At 38.8% G+C, this 15784-nt stretch overlaps 1 protein-coding gene across 15 annotated transcripts in view; it reads left to right on the forward strand.

Moving 5' to 3' along the window:
• The window catches only part of NRXN3 (neurexin 3), a 1769272-nt gene that overhangs the window by 1698521 nt on the left and 54967 nt on the right, over positions 1-15784 (forward strand). For 13 of the 15 annotated variants that reach the window (XM_043472663.1, XM_043472670.1, XM_043472672.1 and 10 more), the window contains one exon: positions 10817-10895. In XM_043472663.1, coding sequence (XP_043328598.1) covers positions 10817-10895 — 79 coding nt within the window. Of the gene's footprint in view, positions 1-10816; positions 10905-15784 lie in introns of all 15 variants that reach the window. The other 2 variants (XM_043472668.1, XM_043472675.1) reach the window with 1 other exon arrangement.

Raw genomic sequence — 15784 nt, forward strand, 5'->3', positions numbered from 1 at the left:
AAACCCATTCCTTCTTCCTGAACTGTGGAGCAAGAAAGAACAAACACGGATAAATGACTCATACCAACAAAACACAGGGGTGTGCTCCAGAATCCAGACTATTCAGAATTTCAACATCCCTTGACTGATGCCTGTGTCACTGTGGGTCATGTTAATATTTGGCCTTGGTCCCTCACCCTCTAAAAACAGATGCTTGATTTCAGTATCATCATTAGAATAAAGACCTCAGCTTAGAAATTAATCCCCAACTCAAAAAATAAAAAGAAAGAGAAAGGCAGGGGAGCCAGAAGGTGAGCAAGCAGGAACCGGAGGTCAGGTCACGGGAAAGTGAAAGGCTCTCCGTCGTGTCTGACTCTAGGCAGCCCCATGGACTGTAGCCTCCAGGCTCCTCTGTCCATGGGATTCTCCAGGCAAGAACACTGGAGTGGGCAGCCATTCTCTTCTCCAGGGGATCTTCCCAACCCAGGGATCGAACCCAGGTCTCCTGCATTGCAGGCAGATTTTTCACCATCTCAGCCATCAGGGAAGCCCACAGTCTTTGGAGCTTGAGCTCCAGTTGTCGGCATCCCTTCGTCATGGTTAGACCCCCACACTCCAAACAAGGTTTGTGGTGGAAGCCGGAAGAATGTACAGAGGAACGCAGCCAAGCCTTTCTGATTAGCAGTCCTGGAGAGGGCTGCACCCATGAGAAAAGCATCCATTAAAGCCAGACCTTTGTGTGTACATAATCAATAGGCTCTTGATCTAGATTCCTGGAGATGTGTCTGGTTGGGTAGGTGTGTTTGGTTTGTTGGTTTTTTTTTTTTTTAGTTTATTTATTTTTTTTTCCCCCTGCCTTCTAAATAATATGTAATTTCTCCAGGCCAAGAAATAAATTGAAAGGATTTAGAGGGATTTGCTTATCAGTGGAACACCACGTAGCATTACATTCCTCCTGCTTTGGGGAAGGTACATTGAAGTTTGGTTAATCTTCTGTGGTTCAATACTCCTCTCCCCTCTGTCAGGCTGCCTTGAACAACAGATAGATTAATCCCCCTCTTCCCACTCTCTTCTCCCTCCTCCCTCTCCTCTCTCTTGATCCCCCCCCCTTTTTTTTTTTTTTTTTTGAGCAGATGGAAGAAAAATCTTAAAACTGGAAAGAAAAAGAAAAAAAAAAAAAGATACTGCATCACATTTATTTATATAATCCTACAGGACTTCAAGGATAGAAGTAAAGGACTCCAATCTTCGGCACAAAGTCTGGCTGAGCTTAGCTTGGTTTTTTTATACTGTTAATTAAATCTTGAGTCTACAAAGGGATTTCCTTAAAGGTTAACCCATTAGAACAATTTATTATAAATCATGTCAGTCTTTATTCTGCTCCAATATATGTGTGGAGTAGTGGGGGCAGAAAGGAGCAGTGTGGAGCCTATTCACAGTGGGCAGAGTTTAAAGGGAAGCTGGTGATACCATTGGCTTGGATTCCTATGCAATCTATCATCTTTAATGATAATGAATAACTAGTAAATGTTTTACGGTAAATACCATTTATGAGCCTCATATTAATTTCACTTTTTGTATCATAGTTGTTGGTTTAGTATCACTCAGCGCTTTCTCGTTGGGCCTGGCCCCAGTCCTGGCAGTTTGTAAACTCCACGAGGACAGAGACTGGCTCAGTCCAGCCCCTCAGCACAGCGTCTGACACGTGGTGGGCTGTCGGTCAATGTTTGTTGAGGGAAGACTGATTGCATGAGTAAATACACACATCTGTAAAACCATATATCCAGAAAAATGAGGGTTATGTTTGTTGTCGCTTGCTTTTATTTTTTATATTCAGTTTTCTAACAGAGCTTAGTTTTAATTAACTAATGTGGTCATGCTGAATGCAATGTCTATAGCCCAGGGCAATACTCTTAAAACCTTCTCATTCTAAAGAAATATGAGCCAAGTAAAATATGTGTGTAGTCATATCTTACTTGGCAAGGGGTTATGTCCAGATAGAGAGAAGAAAGTAGTATCTTGAAAAACCAGAATGACATGAACTCCAGAAGACTTTTAAAAAATTCAGTGTTGTTCCCTGTTATATGTAAAATGGATAACCGACAAGGACCTACTGTATAGCACATAGAACTCTGCTCAATAGCATGTGCCAGCCTGGGTGGTAGGGAGGTTTGGGGGAGAAGGGATACATGTATGTGTATCCCTGAGTCCCTTTGCTATTCACCTGAAACTATCACAACACTGTTAAGTGGCTATACCCCAATACAAAATAAAAAATTTAAAGTTTGAAAAAAAAAATTCAGTGTTGTTCCAATTAAGATACATACATAGAGGTAGGGCTCAAGGGTTATTCAGAAAATATCTTCTCCAGGCTGAACTTTGTCCTTTTGTTTTCATTTTTCTGAACCTGCCTCATGTTACGCCCCTGTCTTTTACACTTGAGTATGACAAGTTCAGATGATGTATTTCATTTTCTCATAATGGTATTGGTTGCTTCTTTTGAAGATGACTATGAAGAGGATGTTAAGAATAAAGAGGGTGTAAGGACTTCTCTGGTGGTCCAGTGGTTGAGACTTCGCCTTCCAATGCAGATGGTGTGTGTTTGATCCCTGTTCAGGGAAATAAGATCCCACATACCCCTTGGCCAAAAAACCAAAACATTAAACAGAAGCAATATTGTAACCAATTCAACAAGGACTTCAAAAATGGTCCACACCAAAACACTCTTTAAAACTAAAGTGCGGTAGACATAATCATGCCCATACAACCTTACCATGATTTAAGGACTATTTTAGGATTGGGTTTGAACTGGAGGAAGTGGTGGGGTCGATGGTGAAGAAGAGAGGGATGAGATGATCACTTCTAACAAGTTTGCCCAAGTTCCAGTTTTACCTTTGGTGCAGTCTAAAAATCATCCAGTAGTTTGTGTGTGTAATGGGGAGGGGGTATCTACTAGCATTGCTCAAAGGTTGAACTATGCAATGGCAACAATTTGATGAAGAATAGCTTACGTTTAAAATACGTTTAAATTGAGATGGTCAAACTTTTCAAATATCATTAAAGATTGTTGATTGATCTAGAGTTCTTATTTAATTAAAAGTATCCCAGGCATTCTTTTTTTTTTTTTTTTTTTAAATAGAGTAAGACCTTCTCTCCTATGAGATACTGAACTCCAGCTCCATCTCAGAGTGGAAGTATGGAGACAAGAAAACTAAAACTCCAAGCATTTGAAGGAATTTAATTCTTTTTAGCATGAAGCAGCTGCAGAGATGTATGGCTGTTTTCTGTGGGACTTCAGAATATTTATGGGCCTTTCTCTTTTCCTTTTTCACTGGAAGAAAAGCGATCATCATTCTTGAGTGTGTTATTTATAATTTCATAAAGCTGTTCTGTGGCAGGACTTATTTTATCTTGCATTTAATCTCGGTCAAATAACCGTGCTTCCAAGGAGCTGGGTGGAAAAAAATGATTATCCCCCCAAATGATTAGCTTATTCTCAGTAAAAGATAAAGGGCTAAAGGCTGGAATTTTGAAATCACAAATAGGTACCTGGGCAGTAAGGAGGGTGAATAGTGAAACTCTCTTAAACTATTCAGACCATGGCAGCAGATATTTTTCTCAGTGCCAAATAATGGGTAACAATGAAGAATGGTGTGGAACCATTCCTATACTGAGATGAGGTAGAGCCTTTCAGAGTAAATAATTAGGAGCAGGTGATTATAGAAACAATAACTCATTGGTGGAAAATGAGAAGCCAGGCTGGTGAAACTGAGGGAATTGAAAGTAAATATACCTATAAATTTACCTGGGTGGACAGAGTTTTGAGCTTTCTTCTGTCCCAGTTTATTCTAAGGTAATTTCAATAAACATTGGTAGGGGGAAAAAAAAGAATATAAATGCAATAAAAAATCTTTCAGGAAAGGAATAAAGAGGGTTTCTGCCAGAGAGATATTTTATTGAAAGTTATTATAATACCTATCTTTAGTTTTATGAATCCTAATACAAAACCAAGTAATTTCAACATGTGGATTAAAAATATGAAATACATATTTTAAAACTGGGTAGTGTGAATTATTATTTTTAATATAGGACTTGGCTAATATATTTGGACAGAAGTATATTTTCCTCCCCTTGAGAAGGCGAGTAAAGGTCTTTCATCTGCATGGTACGGGGCTGGGGAGGGTGCAGTCAGACTCACGCCTGTGTTCTGAAACCACGTGTATCCGCTCCCTAAGGCAATGTGACGGCTGACTCCTCACCGGTGTGGGGAGGGGAAGAAGGAGAGGAGTCCGGGAGGGCAGGATATTAAATTCACGCTTATTATCCGAGTTTGCAAGAACAGCACGATAACTCAGGGAGCTGTCATCCTGTCATTCTAGTACACCTCTTCACTCTAGTCGTCCTGTACTCCTCGCGGGTACACAAATAAACTGTGCTTTTTCATGTCTCTGAGCCTTTCCGAAGACCGTTGATTTCGCCTAGGATGCCCTTCTCCTCCTCAAAGCTCTCGGCTTTCCCCTGCTTCCCTGCGGCCTGTCCCCGAGGGCTCATTTACACATCCTCCTTGGCCTGGGAGCTCTCTCCCTTCCCCTGCGATTTGCTCCCTTCATACCTGCTGCTGACTCTTGTCAAAGCATTCAGTTTGCTCTGTCAGGCTTGCCCGTTTACCAGACAGGCTCCTCAGAGACCGTGAATTCCCAGGGCAAAAGAACTGCTTTGTCTATCACTTTATCCCTCCTGGTACAAGGCTTGACACTTAGGTGTTCAATAGGTATTTATTAAATGGCATTAATATTAATAAATATTAATAAAGTGATACTGCTAATATATACTATATTAATGTATTATATATAATGTAGCAATAAAATATATTAATCAGGTATTAATAAAGGAATGAGTGAGTGAATGAAAAAGCACCTTGATGATATAGTTACATATTGCTGAAGGTGGATCTAATCACTCAGCCACTGAAAAACTGATTGGGGACTGCTTATGGATCTTCTGGTCTTCCTTGAATGACTTACAGATAATGTTGATATTTGACATATAGGAACCCCAGTATGTAAACACTTTAAGCTTAGCCATTGGGAATCATGAGAGTTTTAGACAATCATTGAGAGGAGAGAAAATGTTAAGATGACACACCAGGGACCCTGATGAACATTTCTCACACAAGGACACAAACAGAGAAAGTTCCTGAGGCAATACTGCTATTTGAGAAGTGTGGATGGTGGGCAGTTAGAAATAGCAGATGTCTTTAAAATATCTCTGCCCTTGGTTATTATGAGTACTGAAAATTAATATGTGTTAACTGCTTAGCACAAAGCCTGAATATGGCAAGTGTTTAAGTAGTAAATTAATAGGCCTGATTTTAGAGGGTTCAAACATCTTTTTCTTCTCAAGAGTACTAACTGCTCCTCTTTCTAAGGAATTATGAATATTAATGAAAAATGACTGTGATTGTAAGAAAACATATACACTCACCAGTACACACTCTCTCTCTCTGTCTCACACACACACACACACACACACACACACACACACACACACACAGCCTAGGGCTACTGCATTTTATTTATGGAAAAAAGTCCACAGTTCCATTCTAAATGCCTGTGATAGTTGTATCCAGAGTCTGTGAAATATTGCAATAGTCAAACGTACTCCACCACCCATGGGAACCAATAGTTAAAGAAATGTGCCTTTTCTTCCAAGGGTAAGAGTCAGACCCTGCATTCACTTATAACTGGGGAAAGGCAAAGACAAGAAATATTAAAAGCTCCTAAAAGCCTTGGGTTTTCTGAGAGTAATTTTGAATCAAATAGACATTACTTTAGGATGTGATCCTAAGGGTATATCCAAAAGCCTAGGTTTGTAATTTTTGCTGTTGTTTTCAGGTAGCAGGGACAGAAATAGTTTTATTTATTTATTTATTTTTTTAATCCCTAAATATAGTGATCTTAATCCTGCCTTTTGCAAATCAAAGCTTGCTACCCTGGCAGAGCAAGCATTTCTGAGACTGCACAGTGTTCTGCGGCAGGCATGACTGTATCCAATGCCAGGTTCTCCAGATAAACACTGTTTTCCACAATGGGCAAGGAGGGGGTTGAGATATTTGTAATTGCTTTGGGAATTTCAGTGGCTGTGGCCATAAACGGTGATGGTGAAGTTTCAGAGACAGAAAGGAAGGGGTTTAATTCATATAAGACCCTTGAGGAATGTATGGACCTACAGCCCTTGGAAACTGATTTCATCTTCCAGTAAACTTTTAAGCTCTCTTGGCATGCTCTTGAGTATATTTTTCTTTATCAGTCTTCATAGCTGATCCAACCAGAAATGGTGTTTGTATCACTATGTGGAGGTCAAGAATTATCAACAAGCAGTTCTATTGAGGGATAAATCAGTAACGACAGAGTGCAAAGGCAGATAGCAAATCTATGTAAATTAGGAGTAGCGACCAGTTTCCATGTTCCTGTTGATTGACTGGTTGATTGAGTTAGCTAGTTTTAGCTCCTGTTTATTGAGCATGTACCACATGCCAGAGACAGAGTCTCACTTTTAACATTACTTTTAAATCACATGCCCAGGTAATGACAAAAGACTGTATTCATCCCAGTTTAGAGATGAAAGTAATTGAAGCCTGAAGAGGGGAGGTAACTGACTCTCCCAACTCACAGACATGCTTAGGAGCTGGGATTTTCCAACTATACTGCAACTACACTCTTCATGGCCTGTTGTCTCCTGTTCTTAGACACCATGCATAGGAGCTTCTGGCAAAATGTGCTTCTGTTGCCTTGGAGGAACATTGTTATCATCCATACACATATTAAAAAAAAAAAGTCTTTGGGAAGAGGGGCATGGCCAGTTCACTTCACTGAAAGTGAGGAGGGAGGATATGGTGAGCATAGGTGTGGGGGCTGCCCTGGGGTTTAGGGCCCATTGTGGGCACAGAAATGGGGGTAGTGATGGAGAAAGGGAGTAGGGGCTTGGGACAGTGTCACTCAAACCACAGAAGAGAGAATTTTTGCAGTGTTGGAGGAGGCTGTGGGTCTGTTTTAAGTGCTGTGGGCCCTTGGCAGGTCACAAGCCATTTCCATATTTAAGAGGAAGCTAAGAGGAAAGTGGGAAATAGTCTTCAACTGCAGAGCCTAGTACTTATCTTAAAAACCAAACAAAAACAAAAAAACTTTACATTGTGTTTTGGCTAATAAAAATTCAGATAATTTTTACAATGTTAAAGATTCCCCTAATATGTTAACACCTTTTTGGTTTCTCTTGAAGTTTTGCATTCTTTTCATACATTTGCTCCGTGGCCTTTTTAAACTTTATTACCTGGCCTTCAATTCTTAAGACGAGCTTGCTAGATTTTCATTAACTCAGCAGTTTTCATTCATTTCCAGTGACCAAAGCTAGTTAAGCCTTATATGGGCCATTCTGTAAGGTCCTTATAATCGTCACCAACAACTAATTTCCAACTGATTACATGTTTGAAATGTATTCTCAACCTCTAAGGAGATTTTTAGACTATTCCCCCTCAAGTGCTCTTTTCCATAAAATTTTAATATCAGGTATACTGTAATTTGTTTAAGAACTGTGGGCCCTTGGCAGGTCACAAGCCATTTACATATTTAAGATCCTCACCCTTTTGCCCAAAACAATTATTGCTGAGCGTTGTCATCCCCATAGAAAACGCATGCCTTAGAACTATCAAACAATGATTATGTTATCATTGTTTAGTCACTCAGTCATGTTTGACTCTGTGACCCCATGGACGGCAGCACGTTAGGCTTCCCTGTCCTTCACTATCTCCCAGAGTTTGCTCAGACTCACGTCCATTGAGTCTCTGCTTGCTCTCTAACCATCTCATCCTCTGTCATCTCCTTCTCCTTTTGCCTTCAATCTTTCCCAGCATCATGGTCTTTTCCAATGAGTTGGCTCTTTGCATCAGATGGCTTCAGCTTTAGCATCAGTCCTTCCAATGAATATTCAGAGTTGATTTCCTTTAGCATTGACTGGTTTGATCTCCTTGCAGCCCCAGGGACTCTCAAGAGTCTTCTCCAACAACACAGTTCAAAAGTATCAGTTCTCTGGAGCTCAGCCTTCTTTATGATCCACTTCACACCCATACGTGACTACTGGAAAAACCATAGCTGTGACTACACTTTATCAGCAAAGTGATGTTTCTGCTTTTTAATACACTGTCTAGGTTTGTGACAGCTTTTCTTCCAAGGAGCAAATGTCTTTCAATTTCACGACTGCAGTTACTGTCCACAATGAATTTGGAGCCCAAGAAAATAAAATCTGTCACTGTTTCCACTTTTTCCCCTTCTATTTGCCATGAAGTGATGGGACCGGATGCCATGTTCTTCATTTTTTGAATGTTGAGTTTTAAGCCAGCTTTTTCCCTTATTAAGAGTCTCTTTAGTTCCTCTTTGCTTTCTGCCACTAGAATGGTATCATCTGCATGACTGAGGTTGTTGATATTCCTCCTGGCAATCTAGTTCAAAACTGGTAAATGGGTCCGTCAGGATGGTATATTGTCACCCTGCTTCTTTAACTTATATGCAGGGTACATCATGCAAAATGCCAGGCTGGATGAATCACAAGCTGGAATCAAGATTGCCGGAAGAAATGATTGTGGCCTTTCCCATATATTTGCCTTTGCATCTGCACAGTTAATATTTATTCTCTTACCACCTCCCTTCCCTGAATGACGGGAAATGGACCTGTACTGGCCCTATCACAGCCAGAAACTCCAGAAGAGTGAGCTTATGATCTCTCTAACACAAATAGTAATACTCCAGGATACAAATGCCAGCATCAGTTGCTGGAAGTGAAATGCACACGTCGGTAGTGTCTAATTGAAAATAAAAATAGAATGTTTGAAAAATCTTTTTCTTTCAACTTTAAGGAGGAGAGAAGTATCTCTTTGACAAGTGTAGAATAAAGATCAAGAATGTGGTTTAAGGTCCCTCTCTGCCACTGTGAGTTAAGCGAAATCAATTACCTAATGTGGTTTTTCTCCTGTGCTTTGCTGTGTTCAGCGGTTCTATGCCTCCTATGTCTATTTCAAGAAGGACATTGTCTGGAAACACTAAGCATATGGGTTGTCATGTGTATTCATTTTCTAGGGCTGCCATAACAAAGGACCACAGACAGAGTGGCTTAAACAAGAGGGATTTAATTTCTCACGGTTCTAGAAGCTGGCACTCTGAAGTCAAGCTGTCAGGGGTCTGATTTCTTCGGAGGCCTCTCCCCCTGGCTTATAGATGACTGCCTTTCCCTTGTGCCTTCCCGTGGTCTCCCCTCTGTGTGTGTGTGTGTGTGTGTGTGTGTGAGAGAGAGAGAGAGAGAGAGAGAGACAGTCTCTTCTTTTATAAGGAGAGCAGTCATGTTGGATTTACTTACCCAAATGACCTCCTTTTAACTTCATTACCTCTTTAAAGACCCCATCTCCAAATAGCAGTCACATTCTGAGGTACAAGGGGGTTAGAACTTCAATATACAAACTTGGGAGAGGACACAGTTCAGTCCATAGCATCCTATAAGAAGGGGATGCAAGAAGCCTACGGGAGCTACAAATGCAGATTTTAAATAAGATGTATGTGTTCAGATCTTCACTATGTGTTTTACTAGCTGTGAGTCTTTTAGCAACTCACTTAACCTCTCTGAACTTCAGTTCTCCTTAAAAGTATAATAATTATCCCTGTCCCGAAGGACCAATGTGAGAATTGTGTCTCATTAATTAGTAATAACTGTAACTCGTAAGCCTGTATATGTGTCTAGCAGAGCATCTGACTTGTAATTGCTTTTCCTCTTGAATATGGATTGAGACTTCAATGCATTGGGAATAATAAGACTAGCAAGTCAGTTAATACTATTAACATCAGGAAGTAGAAAGCAACGAGCATTTGTTGAACAACTGCTAGTAGGACAAAAGTTTTGTTTTTAGACAAGAGCTGTAGATTAATGATTGATTGGTTGATCTAAAGAGTATTTATTGTGCACGTAGTATGTACCAGGTACAGAAAGGAGTCTTCTCATTTACTATCTAGCAAGGGCCCTTCACACTGACCATGCCCACAGTCCCTTATATTTCTTGCAGCAGCAGATTCCCTGTCTTTGGGGAATTTCTGCAGGATTCAATAGGAAAAAAATTTTTTTTTTCTCAAATTGAATTACTACTGTTACAATCAGAAATTTTGTGCTCTCTTCAGATACAGCCTTACCTGTGTCCAGAGGCTGTCTTGTAGTGTCTGTCTGCTGGTCCACATTACTAATTCAGCTAATTGCAGCAATTACATGAAGAAATCGCTGATGGCGAGAGAAGTCATTATGCTATTCCCGAACAGACTGCCTTCCACGGCATTCATTAATTATGCCAGCCTATAGATTCGCGACCATCAAATCATACACTTGAGACTGCACACCATATGCACTGAAACTCTCTCCAAGCTGCCGAGCATTTCTGTGCTGGCTTGCTCTCTTGTATTGCCACCATCTGCAATAGCCTTTCTCCTGCCCTTCTGATTCTCAAAATTGAAAGTAAAGTAAGGATAGAGTCAGGCTGCAAATGTGATCTACGGGGATGGGATAGGCTTGAGCCTCCTGGAACCACCTTGGGTTACTCAGCTTCCCATGAGACCCACCCAGAGTGTCTGGACCCAGAGCCATTCACAGCTACACAAGAGTTAAAATTCTCTACCCTTCTTTAGAGAAGAGAGACAGTAATGATGATGGAGGCAGGACACAATGATGAGTCTTTGGTACTTTTGTGCATTGGTTTCCTTATCTCTTTCTCTCTTCCCGCATCTCATTATTTTTTCTTTGACATGCACAGCCAACATCAGATGACCTTGTTTCATCTGCTGAATGTTCAAGCGATGACGAAGACTTCGTTGAATGTGAGCCGAGTACAGGTAGGTTAGGTCAGTCTTGTTTTGCTTGCTTTATTTTTTCATTTGCAAAAAACAATGCATACATATATGTGAATATACATGTGTTTTATAAATATTATAGTGTGTTAGTGTGTGTATTTCCTATATCTATATATGTATACATATACATATATAAATATCACTGTATAGTCGAAAGCATCAAATCCCATGGAAGGAGCCATAAGACCCCGGGGAAATTTAAAGTCAGTTCCTTGACTAGCTAAAGAAAACTCAGTAGGACATAACATTGAGCAATTAGACACCCAGATTAACCACCAGAAGAAACAGGAAATGTATAGCAGCCAGTGGCAGCTATGAAATTGACACGGGGTGAGAGCATGAAGACTTCTATATTGGATTGACATAAAAAAAATAAAATATGAAGCCAAAGTGGAGCCATAAAGGCCATTTAATTCTCATGACTGTTCTGACTCTTAAGTGGCAAACAAAACAGAAGCAAAACCAAACAACCAAAAAAAAAATTTTTTTTTTCCATGGGATTTCAACAGCAGTTAACATGGCATTATATTTATACTAATTTTGTTCCTTGTGTGTTTAGAGAATTTGTGCAGCAGTGTAGCATAGTAAATACAAAATTAGTACAGAACCATGCCGTGTCAACAGCTGTGATGCTTCAAAATGTATCTACTGTGCTGAAGTTGAGAGGACTTTGGCAATTAGCAGCTTCAGTGTGTTCCCCATTTGCACCCAGATACATTTCAATGTTTTATGGTCTTTCTTTATAGTGAGCTATATACGATATAATGTCCAGCAGGCAACTGCAGTCCCTAATTATTTCCTATCAACTTTCCCAAGTCGTCTGTTTTGAGACTTGCTATAAGTTAAAAATTTACATTTATATATATAATAGAGAACAGATATCATCGAATTTCTGTGTATGTTTAATAGCATTTCAAAGCTGGAGTTGGGTTAGGATCTTATTTCTTCAAAGGCTAAGAGAAATAAATAGAATTTTCTAGCTGATTGTTTGGGTTATTTTATTTTTATTTTCCTTTTCTTTAAAAGAAAAGGAGAGCCGTTAAACATTTTCTTTTGTTAATTCTAGAGAAATTTGAGATTCATGAAAAAATATTAGTATAACAAAAGTAAAATCTTCCATTTGTTATCCTAAAATGATTTACAGATTTTGTAGAAGCCTGACTGCTTGGTGTCTTGCAAGTGGCTTTGGATCCAGGAAGTTCTCTGGGTTTTTGTTCTTAGCATAGGGACAAAGCAGTGATATGTAGGTCCTTTTCTTTCTGGAGTGTATTCTGTTTCTTTGGAAGCTCAGTTGTGTGGGAGGAAAGTAAGTATGACCTGGTTAGTCAGATTTTTTTTTCAGACTTTGAGTCATAATATTGTATTAAGTGAGGTTTTAACTCTAAAGGGAGGATGCATCCAATCCATACCAGAACAGATTTTCTTTCATTCATTTAATAAATATTTCTGAGCCCTCAGGCAGGATACAGTTCATCTCCAGATTTGACTCCTTCCTGTTCTAAGGGTTTTCGCAAATGAGCTGTTGGAAAATAGAATATAGAGCTTTACTATCTAAACTACCTCTCCCGCAGAATTCAGTTCAACAAATATTTTTTGAGGGTCCCTGGTATATGCCAGGTATGTGTGAGATATTAAGAATTTAGCTATGAATATGGCATGCTCTCCAAGACGTATGTTAAATTAATTGATTGGGGCCAATAATTTAAGATACTTAGACTTTAATTTGGATTCCCTATTTACCCTTTATCAGGTTTTCTTGCTTTCACAGCAGTGATATCTATATATATGCAACAATGTTTATCAGATCTTTAGATTGTAAGTCTTCTTATAAAATCTAGACTTGATCATTCTGAATCATCACGCCTGTCTTCCCCTGCTACCTCCACACCCCCACATACGTACACACAACAGACATCTCCATAGCAACTTCCATCAGAAGACAGAGGGCTTTTCTAGATCTCTGATTCATGAGATCTGCAGCTCCCCAGGTTGTGACTATACGTTACCATTTGGTATCAAACATAAACAGGGCAAAACCTGAAAAGCCCCAGACTAAGTCCGTTTGCTTTTTTAGTGGCTGTGCAGGTGCTTCATCTGATTCAAAAGCAGACGACAGAAATTCAATACCAGCATTTCTTGAGTGATATAATTACACGGGGCAGGTAGCGGAATAAAAACAATTTTTAAAACAATCTGTTGTGTTCTGCAAGGGAGGATGGAAGGGAATATATAAATAAACCAGGTGACAGAGAGCCCATCCCAAATGAGTTAACAATACCAGCTAAGAGACGTGTTAACCCCCTTTGCCCAGGATTATTTAACTGATCACAGTTGAAGAGTGAATGTTTCTTCTTTCTAAATTTAACTCCATAAAGTATTCCTGGTAAGGGATTCAGATGCACAGGGGAAAAGTCAGAGGCATATTTAATGCAAGAAGGAGATAGATATTCCTGTTGATGCAGAGGCTTTGCCTTGGGGGCCTGATTTATACTGATGAAGATTACATGCATAGAGCTATGAAGTTCTTTTTTGCATTGTATGAGAAATATCTCTATAGCCTTCAGATTTTCCAGAAATAATGCAGATTAAAAATCAGAAGCATTCAAACCAGTTGTTTCCAAAGCTAGATTTTGCACTGCCTGAAGAGAAGTCTTCCATTGCCCATGCAACTGTAGATAATGGTGACTTTTACATAATTTTGACGTAAATTGCTAGCCGTGAGATTCTATGTGAATACTGCGATTAAAATTCTAGTTTTGAACCTTCTTATTCACTACCTCAGTTCCTAAAATTTTTTTCTCTTCTAGACCTGATATTTACTGTAAATACACTAACTTTGGCTAATCTTGTATCATACTTGAAATTACCTTATCTTCTCTCACTATGTTAGCAAATTTATAATTTTCTAGGCTTTCTCAGTTATAAGGCATTTCACTTCTGCAAGGTCTTTCCTGATTAATTTAGGTCCATTAGATGTTCTTGCTTTTCATAATTTGGGCAGTCTAGTATATGTTATATTCAACAACTTTTGTTTTCATATGGGCATCAAATTTTAAATGAAATGATTTTTCATATTTAATTTTATTTAAATCAAAATGGACTTTATTGCTGCTGGGTTTGAGTCAGATGTAAGCAAATGACTTGTATACTGACAACGCACTTTGGCATTTAGAGATCACCCTGGTTTGGTGTAGCTTAGTCATATCACGTTTAGGGACCACTTACATTTTTTTAGCTTGGCTGATGATAGTCTAGAAACCTCATAAATCCATTAGATCTCAAATTTTCTCTATATATGTTTGCTGGAACATATGTAAATGAGTTTTTTAAAAAGGCTAAATCACGAGAGCAAGGCACAGAATGAAAGCTCAATTAGTATTTGCTGACTGAATTTATGTGATTCTCAAAATACCTCATAATCTTAAATTAAAATTGGAGATTTTCCATATCTCTCACTTCATCTCCCTTTAAACAATGAAATAAAACCTGTTTAAATTGTTTAAAATATATGATTTCATACAAGTAAGTATCACCCTAACAAAATCCACATTTCTTTTAGAAAAAATTATTCTCTACCGCATCCCTTCTTTTGCTGAGAATTAGATCATTTTATAGTGAGTTGCAGGGAAAATTGCATTTTCTGAACATTTGCTTTGAGAATGCAGAATTGAAATTATGAACTATAAAATGATAATTAGTCCATCTGTAGCAATAAAAATATTCAGAAGAATATTTGAATAGCTATTTAAGTACCTAAAGTTGAGGATCAGGATTTTATCTTTCCAAATTTGTAAACATTAATTGTGTCCCCTACAAAAGAAATATTTAATAGTTCAGATTTGTGTCTTTGCACATAAATGCCTCTCCTCCCAACTATGCTTCTATTGATATTAAATTGTGCAGTAAATGCATGTTTCATTGTTGATTACCTCTTTGTAATCAACAACAGCAGCAGCAACAAAATAAACAAGCTGGAGAGGATTCAAATAACTGCGAATTCAAATAGCTGGGAAATGGGATTCTCTCATGTGATTGTGGAAGTCAAATAAAAATTAAGATCTTTAGTAAGGTTGCCTCCATGATCTAAAATATGGGAATGAATTCTAAAATTCAGAGTGATGAAATCCACTTTTCATTCCTTCTCTCTCCCTCCCCCAACTCCCATGCCCAGTGTCTCCATCTTTAGGAAAAAAATAAAAAACCATCAAAACGAATGTATTGTCAGATTGGCTTTTGCATAATTAAAAACTACCAATTGTCTGAATTTTTTGTTTTATGGTTTTAAGATTGGAAAAATCCTGGGAGCAGGGTTTATAGAGCAGAGGGAAAAAAAATTAAAAGAAATGCCTTTTACACCTAAGCAGTGGGTATGGCAGTAATTAACAACTACATTGATTCATCCAGCCATTATCCGGGGATACATGTTTCTAGTTGTCGATTAGCCAGGTTTCTTGCCTCCACTTATCTTAAATGTCCTTTGATCACATCTTAAGGGACCAGCACTTCCACCAGAGGGCAGACAGTAACAGGAAGTGAAGATGAAACACGTTCATCCATCAATAGGACTGTGCTAAACAACTTCCATAATGGTGGGATTGAGGGAGATGTTTAAACTAATGACAGTAATCTGAGATCACAAAATAATTACTATTCTCAGAGTGCTTCTCAGATGTACTTTCACGCCTCAACTCTACAGTCCTCACATTTGCATTTGGTGTTATTGCTTTGTTCCTCTTTGTTAGTCACGCTATGATAGCCAACCCATTATAGGGGAATTTAAATTTGGCGAAACACCAAGAATTTACCCCTGTTTATGTTCTCCAGGTGGACCTGGGTTCTTAGTCTTTATCAGTTTGAGGTGCTTCAGTAAA

Source organism: Cervus canadensis, chromosome 6 (assembly GCF_019320065.1).
Source record: "Cervus canadensis isolate Bull #8, Minnesota chromosome 6, ASM1932006v1, whole genome shotgun sequence".
NCBI lineage: Eukaryota > Metazoa > Chordata > Mammalia > Artiodactyla > Cervidae > Cervus > Cervus canadensis.